The sequence below is a fragment of the Pseudonaja textilis genome, chromosome 3, assembly GCF_049901715.1.
Source record: "Pseudonaja textilis isolate UNSWEBS1 chromosome 3, rPseTex1.2, whole genome shotgun sequence".
Taxonomy (NCBI): domain Eukaryota; kingdom Metazoa; phylum Chordata; class Lepidosauria; order Squamata; family Elapidae; genus Pseudonaja; species Pseudonaja textilis.
In genome coordinates this window covers 20647250-20663594 of record NC_141992.1, presented here as the reverse complement: position 1 = coordinate 20663594, position 16345 = coordinate 20647250, and the positions used below count along the sequence as shown (strand labels likewise).

Sequence of the window (16345 nt, the reverse complement as noted above, 5' to 3'; positions counted from 1 at the left end):
ACTTGCATTTTTACATGCTTTCGAACTGCTAGGTTGGCAGAAGCTGGGACAAGTAATAGGAATTCAGTCTGTTATGCAGTGCTAGGGATTCAAACCGCTGAACTGCCGACCTTTCTGATCGACAAGCTCAGAATCTTAGTCTCTGAGCCATCACAACCCTTCTCAGAGAACATAGATAGGTCATAATCCTATCATGCTAACATAGCATAGTAGATGGGAAAGGAGCAAATCTTTGGCCAACTGGATTTGGAACTTAACTTTACACCCTAACCTGGCTGATACATTGCATAAACTTAAACATGGTTTATTGAATTAAGTATAGTTGGCTGGGTTCACACAACACAACGAAACCATAGCTCATTATTTAGAAATCAGAATAAAGGCAAACCAAAGAAATCACACTAAGGTTTTGCATAACAAGTGAACCAGATTACAATATTATAATATTTCACTTGATATTTTTCTTTTTTTCTTTTGGATAGGCTTACTCTATAGAAATGTATACCTGGATGAATTCTATAGCTTTTCATATGTCTTTGCACTACAATTCTCATTCTTCATTGTTAAAAGATACTGGTTGGTTCAAGGGCCACCAGGTTAATAAACTATAAGTTTATATCAGAAACATCTTAAGAACTATACATCACTCCAGTGCAGAAAATATAGCATCCAAACAAGAAGATGACAAAAGTGTTCTCATGTTACTATTCCCATCAATGTATAAGACAACATGGAAAATTAACCATAAACAAACTTCATACATGCATTTACATAACTCAAAGGACTTCTACCACTTTGATGCACAACCTGTTTCTAATGAAACTTAAGTTCTGAAATGACAAGAAAACTCTTTTGTGACAGTAATTTCACACATGCAAATCATCAGCTGATGCTATGTGAACTCATCCAAAGATGGTTTAAAACAGTGTGTCTACATGTGGAATCCTGATTAGCCAACAATAGAAAAGCCAGTTCTATTACTTCTCCCTTTAATTTGGAGGAGATGATTCATCTGTATTGGCACAATGAAGGATCTGCATGTTTTCTCACAACATTTGCATAGTGCATCTCAATTAACCTCTCATCATGTAGAGAAGAAAGGAACATTTTAAGCACATTTCCATAAGCTTGGCTAGAGAGGAATCCGGAATTCTTTCCAGCAGAGCTCTGCCTACCCCCCAACAAACACATTGCCAGCACAAGAGAAGTGTTGCCAGAAAACAAGCAGTGTTGCAACAGTTGTTTGCAGAATGTAAAAGTTTCCAAGCAGACTATTATTCCAAAGAATTTTGAAAAATGATAGAAATGGCAAAACCTGGGCAGAGTGAAAAGTGGAATCAGCTTAGAGTATCGTCGTAGCCTGATTAAGTCGAATTTCTCCTGAATTCCCTTGACCTTTATCTAATGCCAAGATAGTCCAATGCTTAGTTGAGTAGATTCTTGTGCTTAGCAATAGCAATAGCACTTAGACTTATATGCCACTTCACAGTGCTTTACAGCCCCCTCTAAGTGGTTTACAGAGTCAGCCTCTTGCCTCCAACAATCTGGGTCCTTGTTTTGTCGACCTCGGGTGTATGGAATGCTGAGTCAACCTTGAGTCTGGTGAGATTCGAACTGCCAAATTGCAGGCAGCCAGCAGTCAGCAGAAGTAGCCTGCAGTACTGCATTCTAACCACTGTGCCACTGTGGCTCTTAGACAAATCAATTTAATTGGTAGTTCACACTAGAACTGATCTTTCACACCTTATAAAAAGCCAATTCAAACAATTTTTTTAAGGATATGGAAGGACAAGTTTACAAAGGATTTGCCTTGACCCACTCTTAAACTTATTGGATAATGTTATGAGACTTCCATTGAGAGCGAAACATGCACCAAATACTCTAGCAGTACTAGCCAGGATAACCAGAAAATAAGGTCATAAAAGTCCCGATGGCAGCTCCAATGGTACAATATAAACTTTTTTTTAATGTGGATCTTACCTTGTAAAATGATGAGGCTTTGATCACACTATCATGCCTATTATCTTGCCTTTTTTAACTATACCCTGCAGATACCCCTGCTAGTTACCAAAAGAAGGCTTCCATTCATGCACATTCTTACCTTGATTTCAAAATTCTCATGAAGATTGGGTATAAAAACTTTTTCTTCCTCATCCCAAGTTTGACTGTCATCTGTCAGAATCTTGCCTTTTATTTTCCACTTTTGGCGCCCCAGCCGTATAAACACCTTCAGCAATATACAAACAAGAGACAGGACAATCTATCATAAATGCATTTGGGTTTTGTTGTTGTTTTGCAGGAATCGATGGGAATTGTTGGATCAAGCAAACTGCATTAAAAAACCTCAGCCAATATACAGGCAGAGTGCACTCCATATTACATGCTAATGGTAGTTTCCCTCTTGAGTGGAAAGAGCTGATAGAGAAGTTAGTTAGTTTGCTTTATTGATTAGCTCTTGGACCGTATCAAAGTGCAGAGTTCCAGACACAAATAATTATTACTAAAAACTGATAAAAACAATTTAAAATGGAATTGGATAAAATACAATTTAAAATGAAATTAGAATAATATACAATAATTTAACATATAGATAAATAAAATATGATAAAATTATATTTCGGTGTCACCCCTACAATCTACCCCAAACCGGTCCCACATATGTCAATCTCAACCGAACCATTTTGCTTAAGTACTATGCTGTGTTAAATGTTATTTTCAGATTCTGGCTGTACATAAGGTAAGTTGTTTTGATATGGGGATTCCAATGGGTCATTCATCTAGTATATAGACCAAGGTACTTATCTCTCACCCTCTTACACAGGCAACAATCAAATAGGAAGTGATCCAGGTTGATAGAGAAAGCAAGCAAGGAGGAGAAAGTAGGTGCAGTGATTCATTTAACAACTGAGGAAAGAAAGGTCGTGATATGGGGCAAAACTCACTTAACAACTGTCTTGCTTAACAACTGAAATTTGGACTTAGTTGTGGTACATTGTGGTACGTTGTATCTGTTCAGCTGCCTAATGAACCAAGTGCTGCTTATTTGTATTTGTCAGCTAAATTATTTCTAAACACATCTTGAAGAGGGCAAGATCTATGATTAAAAATAGGCTAGCTGATTGGTCATAGATATTTGGGAAAGAAGCAGAAGGAAGTTGAGGGGGAGGAGATTTGGGGGAAAAACATGTCTACATGGACTATTTACAACTATTTAGGATTTCAGGAAGAATATTTTTCTTTCTACCTAGAGATGCCAAGAGTTGGACCTGGGAACAAATGACCACTCACTAGTACTAAATAGCCAAGTATTTCTTTTCTATAATTTGCTAAATACTATACCTCATATTGATCACCCGGACAGAGACGAGCATAACCCACCAATCCTGGATAAAGAAACACAAGAAAAACAAGTAAGAACCTAAATTCATAGTTTCTGAGAAAAGAAATCAGTGACATAAATTGTTGGTGATCCCCAATTACATAACCATTCCTTCAACTAAATGCCAGAACAATTATTTGAGGTCCAGCAAATGAGTTGGAATGGTAATACCAAAGCTTCTGTTTCAGTACCTCTCCAGCAAATGAATTCTCCTGATTGTAGTCCATGCCAACTTCATTCTCATATAAAATACAAAAATGCATGATCAAGCCCATCATTATGACAGATCTGTCCTTAGTTCATGAAATGAAGGCCCAGCAAGCATCACTTGTATAATTAGCATTTTGATATGGAAAGGTGCCTTAATGCTTTCAATGATTCTGCCCAAGATGCCAACAAGAGTACAAGCACTAGGATAGAATTCCCCCATCTGGTAAGTTTGAAAGACAGGAATGAATTCCAAGGTAATCTATAATTGAAGTAAGAGCAGCTAAAGTAAGAGCATCTTTAATGAGCCTCTGTGGCGCAGTGATTAGAGTGCAGTACTGCAAGCTACGTCTGCAGCCAGCAGTTGGCAGTTCAAATCCCACGAGGGTAAAATGAGGACCCAGATTGTAGGGGACAATATGCTGACTCTGTAAGCTGCTTAGAGAGGGCTGTAAAGCACTATAAAGTGGTATATAAGTCTAAGTGCTATTTCTATCTGCTGATATTGAGGGAGTCAATCTATTCTAGAAGAAGGATCTCTGTCAAGTTCAGAAGAAGGCAATGGCAAACCAGTTCTACAAAGTCACCAAGAACAATGTTATCATCGTGGTTCAAAAAATGTACAGAAATCTAAATGCCAGTTAACAATATCTTAAGGTCAGAAGGGATTTCTTTCGTTGCTGAAGAACATTGAACTTTTACTAGTAGATTTGGCCAAAGCAAAGCTGGAAGGAACACTGGTTACAGTTGGCGCCAATATTGAAAATGAGTTCCTCTTTTTACAATGAAACTGGAGCCTGAGATGTGAGTTTTATTGACCAAGGAAAACTTGAACTGTGAGGCATACTAAATTGTATGTTTAAGAGATAAGTGAATTATTGTTTCCAGTCACAGGATACTTCTTAAGTATGTGCTTGGGCATAAACTAATAAATGAGACAATATTAGAATTGATGGCTATCAAGAAAATATTGCTTTCAAGTGTGCAGTGATGGAAAACAGAGGAGAACTTTGTGCCAAATTGCAAAAGGTGCTAACCCAACATTTTAAAAAGTGATTGCATTCCATTTTTTGGTGAGTGGAATACAAGCGTTGAAGAATTGGTAGTCTGTTGTTAATTCTGGAGTTAATCTATGCTCATCTGGATGCTGATTGCTGATGGGGAGGTGTTTTGGTCCTTTTGTTCCCTGCACTGATGAAGTTATCTAGTTTGGGTAAGGAAATGTCTGCAAGAAAGCAACCAAGCTCAGAGAGCACCAAGGACCCCTCATTTCAATCCTGAGCTATAAACATTCTCCTTATTGGTAACACATGAAGAAGCCAAGGCAATTCCATAATAAAAGTTTAACTGGGAAGCACCCCATTACAATCAACACCTTTTCTTATGTTAGGGCAGGGGTGACAAACTAGATTTCATTGACGGCCTCATCAGGGTTGTGTTTGACCTTGGGGGTGGGCATGGCCAACTCAACATCACTCATGTCAGGGGTGCCTGTGGCAGCTAAAAGTAGCTCCCAAGCTCTGTTTTCAGTTGTCACAGCCTCCTGCGAACCTCTGCCAGCAAAAATGGAGCTCGGGAGAACTGCACACAGTCTTCCTGAACTCCATTTTCACTGGCAGAGGAATCACAGACTTGTCCTTCGCTGTTTCCAGGGCGGCCCCATGGGCTGGATTTAAGCACCCTGTGGGCTGGATGCAGCCCATGGGTCTTGTGTTTGACTGTGTTAGGGCAAAGATGGGTTCCTTTCTGAATCTATGATTTATTCTTCATAACTAATGTCATATATCAGCTCCTTCCAAGCGGTTCAACAATTCAGCTCACCTTTCATCTTCAAGTGAAACTCCCCCAAATGTACTTCAAGGGTCCCCTCAATCAAACACATGTCCTGAAACACAGAGCAATGAGACTGAGCGTATTCTGGCATTAAAAGGACCTGATCTTTACAAACTCTCAACATGATTATTGGCTATTTGATTTGACTTAACTTTGGGAGAGTACAAAAGAGAACAGCTGGCTGATCTGCAATCAAAAATAGAGAAATGCCCTTTCATGGAAGTATAGTAACTCATTTCATGATCATTTAACACATCTCATGATCACTTGTGTAAAACAATTGTTTAACAAAAAGGTGCTGGATTTTTTTTTATTTTTTATTTTAGTTTATCTGGGTAGCCATGTACTCTCTTTGCTGGAAGACCCTTTAAAAAGCTTCAAAAATGCTTTATATGCTCTATCTTTCTCGTGCATTGTTAAGAGTAACACGAATTAAGACATGATTAAATCTGCCCATGAGGACAAGGATTCTGCAAGGGTAAAGTACTTTAACACATTTTTCAGCAACTTCATCAAAATACAGTGCCCAAGATTTGGGGGTAAAGGTAACTATAATGGTTAGATTGATAGAAATCCACAGATTACTTCCAAATAAGACTTTGTTGGATAATTAATTGTTCTTGCCTCATTCACAACAAATCTATTGCAGGCAGTCTTCGACTACAGTTGAAGCCAAAAATTTTGTTGCTAAGGGAGACAGTTGTTAAGTGAGTTTTGCCTCATGTTATGACTTTTCTTGCTGCAGTTGTTAAGTGAATCACTGCAGTTGCTAAGTTAATCACATGATTGTTAAGCTAATCCGGCTTCCCTATGGACTGCTTGTCAGGTGGTCACAAACAGTGATCACATGTCCCCAGAACATTGCTACTGTCATAACTATGAGTCAGTTGCCAAGCATCTGAATTTTGATCACATGACCATGGGGATGCTGCAATGGTCTTAAGTGTGAAAGACTGTCATAAGTCCCCTTTTCAGTGTCATGGTATTGTAAGTTGAGGACTACCTGTTTATTTCACCATTAATAATATGCTTCCTCTACCAATTTTCCTTTTCTTTGCACCAAGTCCACTTGGAAGCACCCCAACTCAGTTACTTAACTCAATGCAAACTCTGTGGGATCCAACCAATGTGTGCAGCATGAAGTTCAAACCAGTCTCATTAAGAATGTAGAATGTAGATATAATACTTATTTCTCAAAAACAGATTCCATAATGACTTTCGATATCTACATGAAGTAGAATCAAGAAGTATAAAAATAGCAGTACCTCTGTACATTCTTGGAGATTTTTGTAGAGTTCTACCAGGCTTTCTCTTGATGCTTTAGTGGAAGGAGACAAGGAAAAAGCATGTTTCATATTTGAAGCACCATCTCGGAGTCTACACTGGATGCTGTATGCTTCATATAATTCTTCTACCTTTTAAAGAAAAGAGCAGAAAGGGGTGTGTGTGTGTGTACATGTGCGCGCACGTGCATACGCATCTGTACCAAATATATACCACATCATAGGTTCCTACTATGTGGGAAGTTATCGTGATATTTCCAAAAGATGTTCCACATACATGTTCCAAATTGTAGGAATATCTTAAGTTTTTCAACTATCTAGGATGATTCAACCAAGTCATAATGGTAGTAAGACTCAACCTTGGAACTCACATATGGACTTCGACCAGCCGACCAGCCATTTCAAGTGGGTTCCTTCTATGTGATCCCCGGAGGACAATTATCACTATCATATGAGGAGAATCCTAGAAATGTGTTTGCTTTTCAATAATAGTTATGGTGATTTTATTTACAATTGTTTATATAGCTGAAAGCAGGGGTGTCAAACTTGATTTCATTGAGTGCCACATCAGGGTTGTGTTTGACCTCAGGGTGCTGGGCTTTGTGTGTGGCCAGGGTGGGCATGGCCAGCTCATCATCACTCACCAAGGCTCCATTTTTGGCCATGATGGCCTACTGCAGCCCTCTGCCAGCAAAAACAGAGCTTGATGAATTCGTGCACACCTGCCCAACCTCCATTATTGCAGGCCAGTCCTTCATTATTTCCAAAGTGAGTCTGTGGGCCAGATCCATGCACTCCACAGGCTGGATTCGGGCACGGGCCTTGAGTTTGACACCCCTGGCTTAAAGGTTCATTAGAAGGAGCATTACAATTATAGGATTGAAATAAGAAAAAAACACTGGACTAGAGACCTTTTGTGCCACTTTTTTCAAAAACATTTCCCTGTCTAGCTAAACAGAGAAACAGAATGACCAAGGGCAAAAAGATAATGGGACCAGGAGCAACTTCCAACTTCCTGCTGGCTTGACTGCACCTGACCACCTAAAGGCAGCCAATGGTACGACCAGCCTCCAGAAGGATAGGGTAGAACTGGTCTAATTGATCTCCAGCAGCTAAAGGAAGGGCCAGTCTACCCAGCCTCAGAAGTCTAGGGATCTAGACTGATCCACTGAACCTCTGGGTGGCATAGTACCACAATGATGCAGCATTGAAGCAAGCACAAATTTGCTAAATTTCAATTCCACAGCAGTCAATGGGTCCCGGGGTTTGCAAGCATTCTGTATGTTAGCCCATTTAAGATAGCTTGGTTTAAAAAATGTTGCACTATAGTTACACTTTTTGCACACTTAAAGGTTACAGTCATGAGGATTTTAGTAGTATATAGATAAATCCAGGTGAATAAATCTAAATGAATTGTGAAATGTGACACAAACATTCTGAATTGAGCACATTAGGAAGAGTGCCATTCCTTGAATGAGACTATTTCTCATAAACCCAGATCCAGCCTTATATTATTGTTGAACCCTTCAAACATGAAAGTGATAGGCATGTGAACTCACCTTTTACAGTCATAAAACACAATGAATTGTGGTTTCTTCTTTTTCCTTATTCAAGAAATTTAGCAGGCATGGCAGAAAACTGGTTTTACAGGCTAAACACGGGCTGTGTTCAATAATCAGTCTGAATGCAGACATTGAGAAGAAAAGGCCTCTCCTTATGCAAGGAAACTTATTAAAAGTTTTTGGAAAGCACCTAATACAACTTCCCTACAATCAATCTAGGGTGGGAAAAAATACTCTCTGAGAAGATTTGTTTATACCACTGCAATAAACTTGAAGTCAGAGAAATCAAACTCTTACCTTGCTTATTTGAAATTCCAGTTTCCTAATATATCTTTCAACAGAGCGGATTTGCTTTGAAAGAACAGAAAAAAGATGAGCCAGATGTTATTTATACAATTCCAGATATTACACTGATATTTATTATAGAATGTAATTTCATGATGCAGAACCTCTTTCTTGTTTAGGCAATGCAGGATGTTCCTTATCAATGAGCATTGATTACATTGGTTATCACTATCACTGGCATATACCAACTGAGATTTAAAAAGAAAGAAATTAGGGCTTTCCATCACATTGCATGGGATCATAAGTTGTTATTATTTCATTTTAATGCACTATTATGGTCTAGATATTCTCTAGATTCTGAAGGATCAGGCTAGGGACAAATCATCTTGGAGAAAATCTATCTATGTGATTTCAACAGGACAACACCAGCTTGATAGTACATAATCAGCATAAGAGAATAACAGAGTTGGAAGGGACCTTATAGGTCATCTAGTCCAAACCCCTGTCCAAGCAGGAGATCCTACACCATTTCTGACAGATGGGAGTTGAGTCTCCTTTTGTAAACTTCCAGTGATGAAGCTCCCACAACTTCTGAAGGCAAGCTGTTCTATTGGTTGATTGTTCTCTCTCAGAAAAATTTTCCTTATTTGTAGCTTGAATCTCTCCTTGTTCAGTTTCCATCCATTATTCCTTGTCTGGCTTTCAGGTGCTTTGGAAAATACTTGACCTCTTCCTCCCTGTGGCAGCCCTTCAAATATTGGAAGACTACTATCATGTCTCCCCTGATCCTTCTCTTCACTAGACTAGCCATGTCCAGTTCCTGTAATTGTTCATTGTCTGTTTTAGCCTCCAGTCCCCTAATCATCTTGGTTGCTCTTTATTTATATTATTTTTATTTATTTTATTTTATTTTGATTTGTCAATCGCTTACAAGATAATAGGTATAAGTATATACATAGTTATGAATACATGAAATGGGTACACATAAGAAAAATGTCCACAGCTGTCCAACACTAGGACAGGGATGGTAGGCATGTTGGTGAGCTAAAACACGCCCCCTACAGACCTCTTAGGAAAGGGGTGAGATCAATAGTAGACAGTCTAAGGTTAAAGTTTTTGGGGTTTGGGGAAGAAACTACAGAGTCAGGTACAGTATTCCAGACATTGACCACTCTGTTGCTGAATTCGTATTTCCTGCAATCAAGTTTGGTGCGATTAACCTTGAGTTTGTATCTATTGTTTGCTCTTGTGTTGTTATGGTTGAAGCTGAAGTATTCATTGATAGGTAAGTCATTGCAATGTATGATTTTATATACCATACTTAGATCAGACTGAAGACAGCGTAATTCAAGGTTTTCTAGGTCTAGAATTTCAAGTCTGGTGGCATAAGGTATTCTACAATGAGTAGAGGAGCGGAGAACTCTTCATGTGAAATATTTCTGGACTTTCTCAACTGTGCTAATATCAGATATGTAATGCGGGTTCCAGACTGATGAGCTGTACTCATGTATTGATCTAGTAAATGTTTTGTATGCTCTAGTTAGTGGTGTGATATTACCAGAGAAAAAGCTACACAGGATTAGGTTAACAACTTTTAATGCCTTTTTGGCTCTGTAGTTACAGTGGGCTCTAGCACTTAGAACATTAGAGATGAGTACTCCAAGATCCTTGACAGAGTTTGGATCATCAACAAGGTCTTGACTATTCAGCTTGTATTTTATTTTCTGATTTTTTTTGCCAATATGTAGGACAGAGCATTTGTTTGTTGAGGTTTGAAGATGCCATCTGATTGACCATTCTGATACATAGTCAATAACTTTTTGAAGGGTAGCAGTATTGTCTGTGGTATTGAACAGCTTTACATCATCAGCAAAGAGAACACAGTTGCTCTTAATATGATCACAGAGGTCATTTATGTAGAGTATAAAGAGAGTTGGTCCTAGAACACTGCCTTGGGGGACAGGTACAGGATTTGATAGAACACTCACAATTTTGACCATTTGTTGTCTGTTTGACAGGAATGCTTCTATCCAGTTATGCAGTTGTCTAGAGATACCATAAGATTTTAGTTTTAGGAGTAGTTTGTCGTGTACCACTGAATCAAAGGCTTTACAGAAGTCTATGTAGATTGCATCTATTGCTTTGCCCTGATCGAGTTGTGTTGTCCATATGTTTTTGCAGTGTAAGAGTTGCAGATTACAGGATAGTTTTTTTCTGAAACCAAATTGTTTATTGGAGAGCAAGTTGTTTGTCTCTAAGTGGAGGATTGGTTAATAATTGATTCCATGACTTTACAGGTGATGCAGCATAAGGAGATTGGTCTGTAATTTTCAACTAGGCTGGGGTCTCTCTTTTTGAAGATGGGGATGACCGTGGCTTGTTACCATAGGTTAGGCAAGGAGCTGGTCCTGAAAGGTTTTTCAAAGATTATGTTTAGAGGTTCTGCTATGACAATGGATAGCTTTTTTAAGAAGTAGGCACATATTCCATCCGGTCCAATAGATAGAGATGGTTTTAGATTGTGTAGTGCTTTTTCAACATTGTCTTCTGTAAAATCGATATGTATTAGATCATTGTAGTTTTCTGTGGTTCGACTAGGAAACACTGGGCATGATCCATTGCTGTTTACAAATACTGAGCCAAAGAATGTGTTAAAGATGTTGGCCTTTATGGTGTCATCGTTGCAGTCTTTACCATTAGGTCCTATCAGGGATGGGATGGACCTTGAGTCTTTTAGTTTGTTGTTTACAAACTAAATAATATAAACTCTTCTCTGCACTCTTTCTAGGGTCTCAACATCTTTTTATAGTGTGGTGACCAAATCAATCAACCAATTCTATAGATGCTTTTATAGTATTTAAATACCTGGGAAGAGCACATAAGTCATGAAGACCTAGTAGCGTGCATATTTGGAAAACAAATAAGTGCTCTTATTTGCAGGACCATTGTTTCAATGGATATAAGCAAGGGGGTGGGGGGCGGGGAGCTATACTTGACCTAGGAGGCAGTGACAAAAAAAAAGGATCCAAAGGACTCAAAAAAATTGTCCCTGGGATACTCAGAGCCATACAGATGTCCTAGAGATAACTAGTAGTCATAAATGCTTCAAAGGTTTGTGAATCAATAGCAATAAGAATAACATTTGAACTTTAATGGAGTAAAATTGTCCTTAAAGTCACATTAGAATGTTTGGCTCTCCACGGACATGTGCAAATTATTTTGCATTTTAGTACAGAAATGATTTGTCACTATTTTTGCCTGGAATGTATTATTTTTACTTCCCAGTCCTAGGTGGTTCTGGTAATCTCTCACCTAAGTAGTAAACAAAATCCAGCCCTGGCTGGGTGGAGTGGGACGTCACAACATACAATTGGAAGAAGAGTCTGGAGAGGGAAGGTGCTGCCTAGAAACTGTCAGACTGTGAGTTTTAGTGCCACCATAAGCATGAAAGCTGGCTGGGTGACTTTCAGTCAGTCACTCTCTCTCTTAGCCCAACCCACCTCACGGGTGGGGTGGGGAAGAGGATGAGGAAGGTGTATTAGGCATGTTCACTGCCTTGAGTTATTTATAAAGTAATAAAGGTAGGATAAAAAAAATCTAATAATAAGTAAACCATTGGATTTCATACAATATCTAAAATTATATTATATTATCATGTAAAAATATAATATTTAATAATATTATGGGCTCCTGTTGTGTAGCCTAGAATCCTAAAAATCAATTTTTCTGATTATAAAACTAACCAAAAAGAAAAAAACCATTACCATACAGATAAATTTGGATCAATATTCCGGTATTTATAAAATGAGGCTTATAAAAAGACCATAAGATATTTGATTTGAAGATGAGCCTCCTCTTGACTTCACTGTATTCAGTCCGTATTGTTTCCTTCCACCTTTTAACATTAAATTTCCATTTCTAACAGATGTTTTCTCACATTGAATGAATCAAGTGTATTAAATTCATAAATGGAAACCTGAATAATGTATTCCAGATACATAGGGTGTGATTCTTGAAAAAAAAAATAGTATATCTCCAGAGACCATCTTACAAGAAGAAAAATAGTCAAGAAAATCAGATAATAAAAAAAAATTAAAGAGGGGGGGAAGGGGAATAAAAATTAGTGTCTTTAAGTATGTTCGAGTTACATTGCATCCTTGCCAGGACAATTTCTTACCTTGTCCAAATCATAGTAGAAACCCTGAAAAAAAATGCAGCAATTTAATGCACGGATCAAATGCAGACCAACTATTCGGGCTCTTTCTATGAAAGAGAGAATCACATCTTGCTGTTCTTAATCTAAAAAATAAACACAAATGACTCAAATATTATTGGTTGGTTATATGCCATTTGTTTACATTGCTTGCTTTTACCTATTCAATACAGGTAGTCCTCAAACTTACAATTGTTCATTTAGCAACCGTTCAAAGTTAAACGGCATTTTAAAAAGTGACTTATGACCATGTTTCACCTTTACAACTGTTGCAGCATCCCCATGGTCATGTGATCAATTAGGGCCATAAGTCGAGGGCTACCTATATTATCTTCTTCAAATACCAAGTCTAAGGCTAGGGACAGGATGAGAAGCAAGAATTTTTTTTTTAAAAAAAAGCCTGAAACAGATAACTCAATGTACTGGCAAAGTGCAGTTATTTGCACCTCAATTGTTTCACAGTCTTTGTACTATTATAAGTTGTGATACTGTTTGTTTCATGAGAACAATCGCTATTCACTGCTGGATGAGTCATCTGTGCAAGGAGGAATCCAGCTTCCATAAGGTTCAACCAGGAGAGTCCCAGTTGGTCACAACTGATCTGCCTGAACTCAATTCCTTTGCAAGGACATATTTATAAAGAATGCATTGTAATTTATCAAGTTATTTGTTATATGTGACTAAGCTGCATAGCAATGCATTTTGCTTTGTGCTCTAAGACTAAACAGTTAACTTCATTGATCTGAGTTTGCTCCATAATCATAGAGTAACAAAATGGATGCATTCAAGAACCGTGGTGGTACAAGGATTAGAATGCAGTTGTTGTTAGTCGCGAAGTTGTGTCCAACCCATCGCGGCCCCATGGACATCATTCCTCCAGGCCTTCCTTCCTCTGCCGTCCCCCGGAGTCCATTTAAGCTCATGCCGATGGACATTCTGCCCAGGCCCTCCTCTTCTCTCCAAAACAGACCACTGGGAAATCACTAGTCTGATTGTGCAAACTGAAGTCCAAAAGGCCAAAATGGCATAAAGTGCATTTAATTAAAAGGGAATACTGATGCCCTATTGATTTCACTGTAATAAACTTTTCTGGCCAACTCAATAAACTTTTTAAATGATCATTTCTTGATTATGCCATAATACCTAGCGATATTGCCATAATGTGAAAATCCAGGTGGCTGGTTTGGACAATAAGCCGTGATTAAGCCAACCAAGGCTCCTCAACCTATGTGTGACCCCATTCGGTTTCATCTTAATATTAAATTCAAGAAAAAGAAACTTCTTACCAGTCTGGAATTTCTTCTTCTGTCTCGGTGGCATTCTGATAGATAATCCAGCTCTGTTTGATGCATTTCCAGATATTCACTAAAGGGGAAAGTTAAATATACATCAGATCCATTTTCAGAAGTTAGGGGGAAAAAAGACATTTTCTAGTCCCTCACCGCACTTCCATTAAACACAGTGGGATCTTAGCTCAAGAGTATTTTAATTTTCAGATGTGTGCAGGAGATAACAATCTGTTTATTTACTGATTTGCAGTACAGCCTTATCCTGTTTAGTTCTCTTAACTCTGTGTTGGTCCAGACACATTCTAACTATCGCTAGAAGTACATATATAGATATATATGTACATCAGTACAATAGTTGTAGACACAAACTCCAGCAGTCCACAAGGATAAAACCCCGTTGGCTTACATTCCTATAAGTTTGTGGGTTAATTTAGACCAGACACAAATAACTCAATTTTCTCCTCATGTATTTAAAAGGGAAACAGTCAGCATTATACAAGATGCAAAATCTGAGCAGCTCATTATGTTTATATTAAGCACTGTATGTTTCTTCCAACTTATTTGAGGGATTTTTCCTCTAAAACCACTGCAGTCCCACCCATCCACCTGAGGCCCATTGTTCCTCTAAAATTCAGCCATTTGATCTTTTGCCAAGACTATACAGTAATCTCTCAGTCTAATTTAAATATTTCTGCACATAGATGTCCAAAATCCAGTCTTAAAATTTATCGAGTTGAAAAATTTCCTTGCCATAAATGTGCCAGCTAATATAAATGAAGTAGCTACCTGCTTCCAAAGAATGACTTTTCCCAAATGTGTTAACATTCCATTAGTGATTTATTTAGGTCTGAAAGATAGCTTGACATCTATTTGATATACAGTAGGAAAAGAAGACACGTGCTTGTTTTCTATGCAGAATTAAGTGCAATGTTCCAAATCTGGTTACACCCTGGTTTGATATAAAGATACTGACAGATGTTTGTTAAAATTCCTTTCTTACAAAAAGCTATTCCATGCCTTTAAAAAATAAAATAAAATAAAATAAAAATAAAAAGAGCATTGACACTTTTGAACTTTGATTTAGAGAAGACTCCTGAGAATACGGAGGACAGCCAAGAAATTAAAACCATTGAATAAATCAACCAGAATTCTCTCTTGAAGCATAATTGACCAGACTCAAATTATCCTATGTCAGACACATTATGTGAAGACTCAGCTCTTTGGAAAAGTCTCTTATCTGGGGAAAGGTGGAAGGCAAATAAAGAAAAGGATGATCAAAAGCAAGATGGATATAGTCAGTCACATGACAATTGGAAGGCCCAAAAGTTCAGGTTAGAGAGGTATCATCATGGAGAAAATGTATGTGGTCATTAAAAATTGACAATAACCTGATGCTACCTAATCAATCAATGATAATCTAAATGAAATAGAACTTCTCCACAACAGCTGCCCACTATTGATCTTACAGGTTGAACTATGCTTATGGAAGATTTCATTGGTACATTATTACTTTATTATGATTAGTAACCATGGCTTTTAATTTATTTAGCTTACCCATGGTGTAGCATGCTACCCAAACCAGAAAAGATTAAGCATTGGTTAGCTTTCCTTCCAGTTTCTGGGGACAGAATAGAAATACAGAAGTGCCTACAAAATGAAGGCCAAATGTCTTCAATGCTCTGGTAGATGCATAAAATAGCAAGCGAAGCTCAGCCTTCCCCCACATTAAGATCATAGTCTCCAATTTATAAGGGACCAAGGCAATTCCTTCTCCTCCCCCCCAACCCCCCCCCCCCAGAAAGATCATAAATGGGAAGCTACAAGTCTGAATCCAAAATAAATAATCAAAATAAATAATCACATACAGCAAATTATGTTATTTAATATAACATCCATGGAGGAGTACGCTGACTCAAATTTGGTAATGTTGTTAGATGCACAAGCACACACACAGAATTAAAATCTATTGTCTGGACAATCTCATCAGGATGTCCATATCAAGAACTTACAAAAAATGGTAAACCTTGTTCAGTGATATCACATCCCAAGCCCATTGTCAACCCTAAAGTGAACCTGACTGAAGCTGTCTTGGAGGCGTCAGGGTTGCCACATAGGGGTTTTTTAGCCAAAGCATTAAAATTTTCTTGTGGGAACCAAGGACACTCTCACAAGTGGCTAGCCAGAGAAGGAGTGAAGCAGTCGGCCACACCTGGATTGGACAGTAATTAGGGGAAAAGGGGAAATTTTTACTTTTAATTTGGTGAAAGCTGTGGGGAAATTCAGAATCGGTTTTC

At 38.1% G+C, this 16345-nt stretch overlaps 1 protein-coding gene across 3 annotated transcripts in view; it reads right to left on the bottom strand.

Moving 5' to 3' along the window:
• RIPOR3 (RIPOR family member 3) overlaps window positions 1-16345 on the bottom strand; it is a 118243-nt gene that overhangs the window by 41043 nt on the left and 60855 nt on the right. For all 3 annotated transcript variants that reach the window (XR_015742690.1, XM_087929002.1, XM_087929003.1), the window contains exons 4-10: window positions 14049-14127; window positions 12727-12750; window positions 8562-8615; window positions 6685-6834; window positions 5408-5471; window positions 3340-3383; window positions 2102-2227 (exon numbers count right to left, since the gene is read on the bottom strand). Coding sequence is in view for 2 of the 3 variants with exons in the window: in XM_087929002.1 (XP_087785128.1) it covers window positions 2102-2227; window positions 3340-3383; window positions 5408-5471; window positions 6685-6834; window positions 8562-8615; window positions 12727-12750; window positions 14049-14127 (541 nt within the window). In the remaining variant the exon portion in view is untranslated. The remainder of the gene's footprint in view (window positions 1-2101; window positions 2228-3339; window positions 3384-5407; window positions 5472-6684; window positions 6835-8561; window positions 8616-12726; window positions 12751-14048; window positions 14128-16345) is intronic.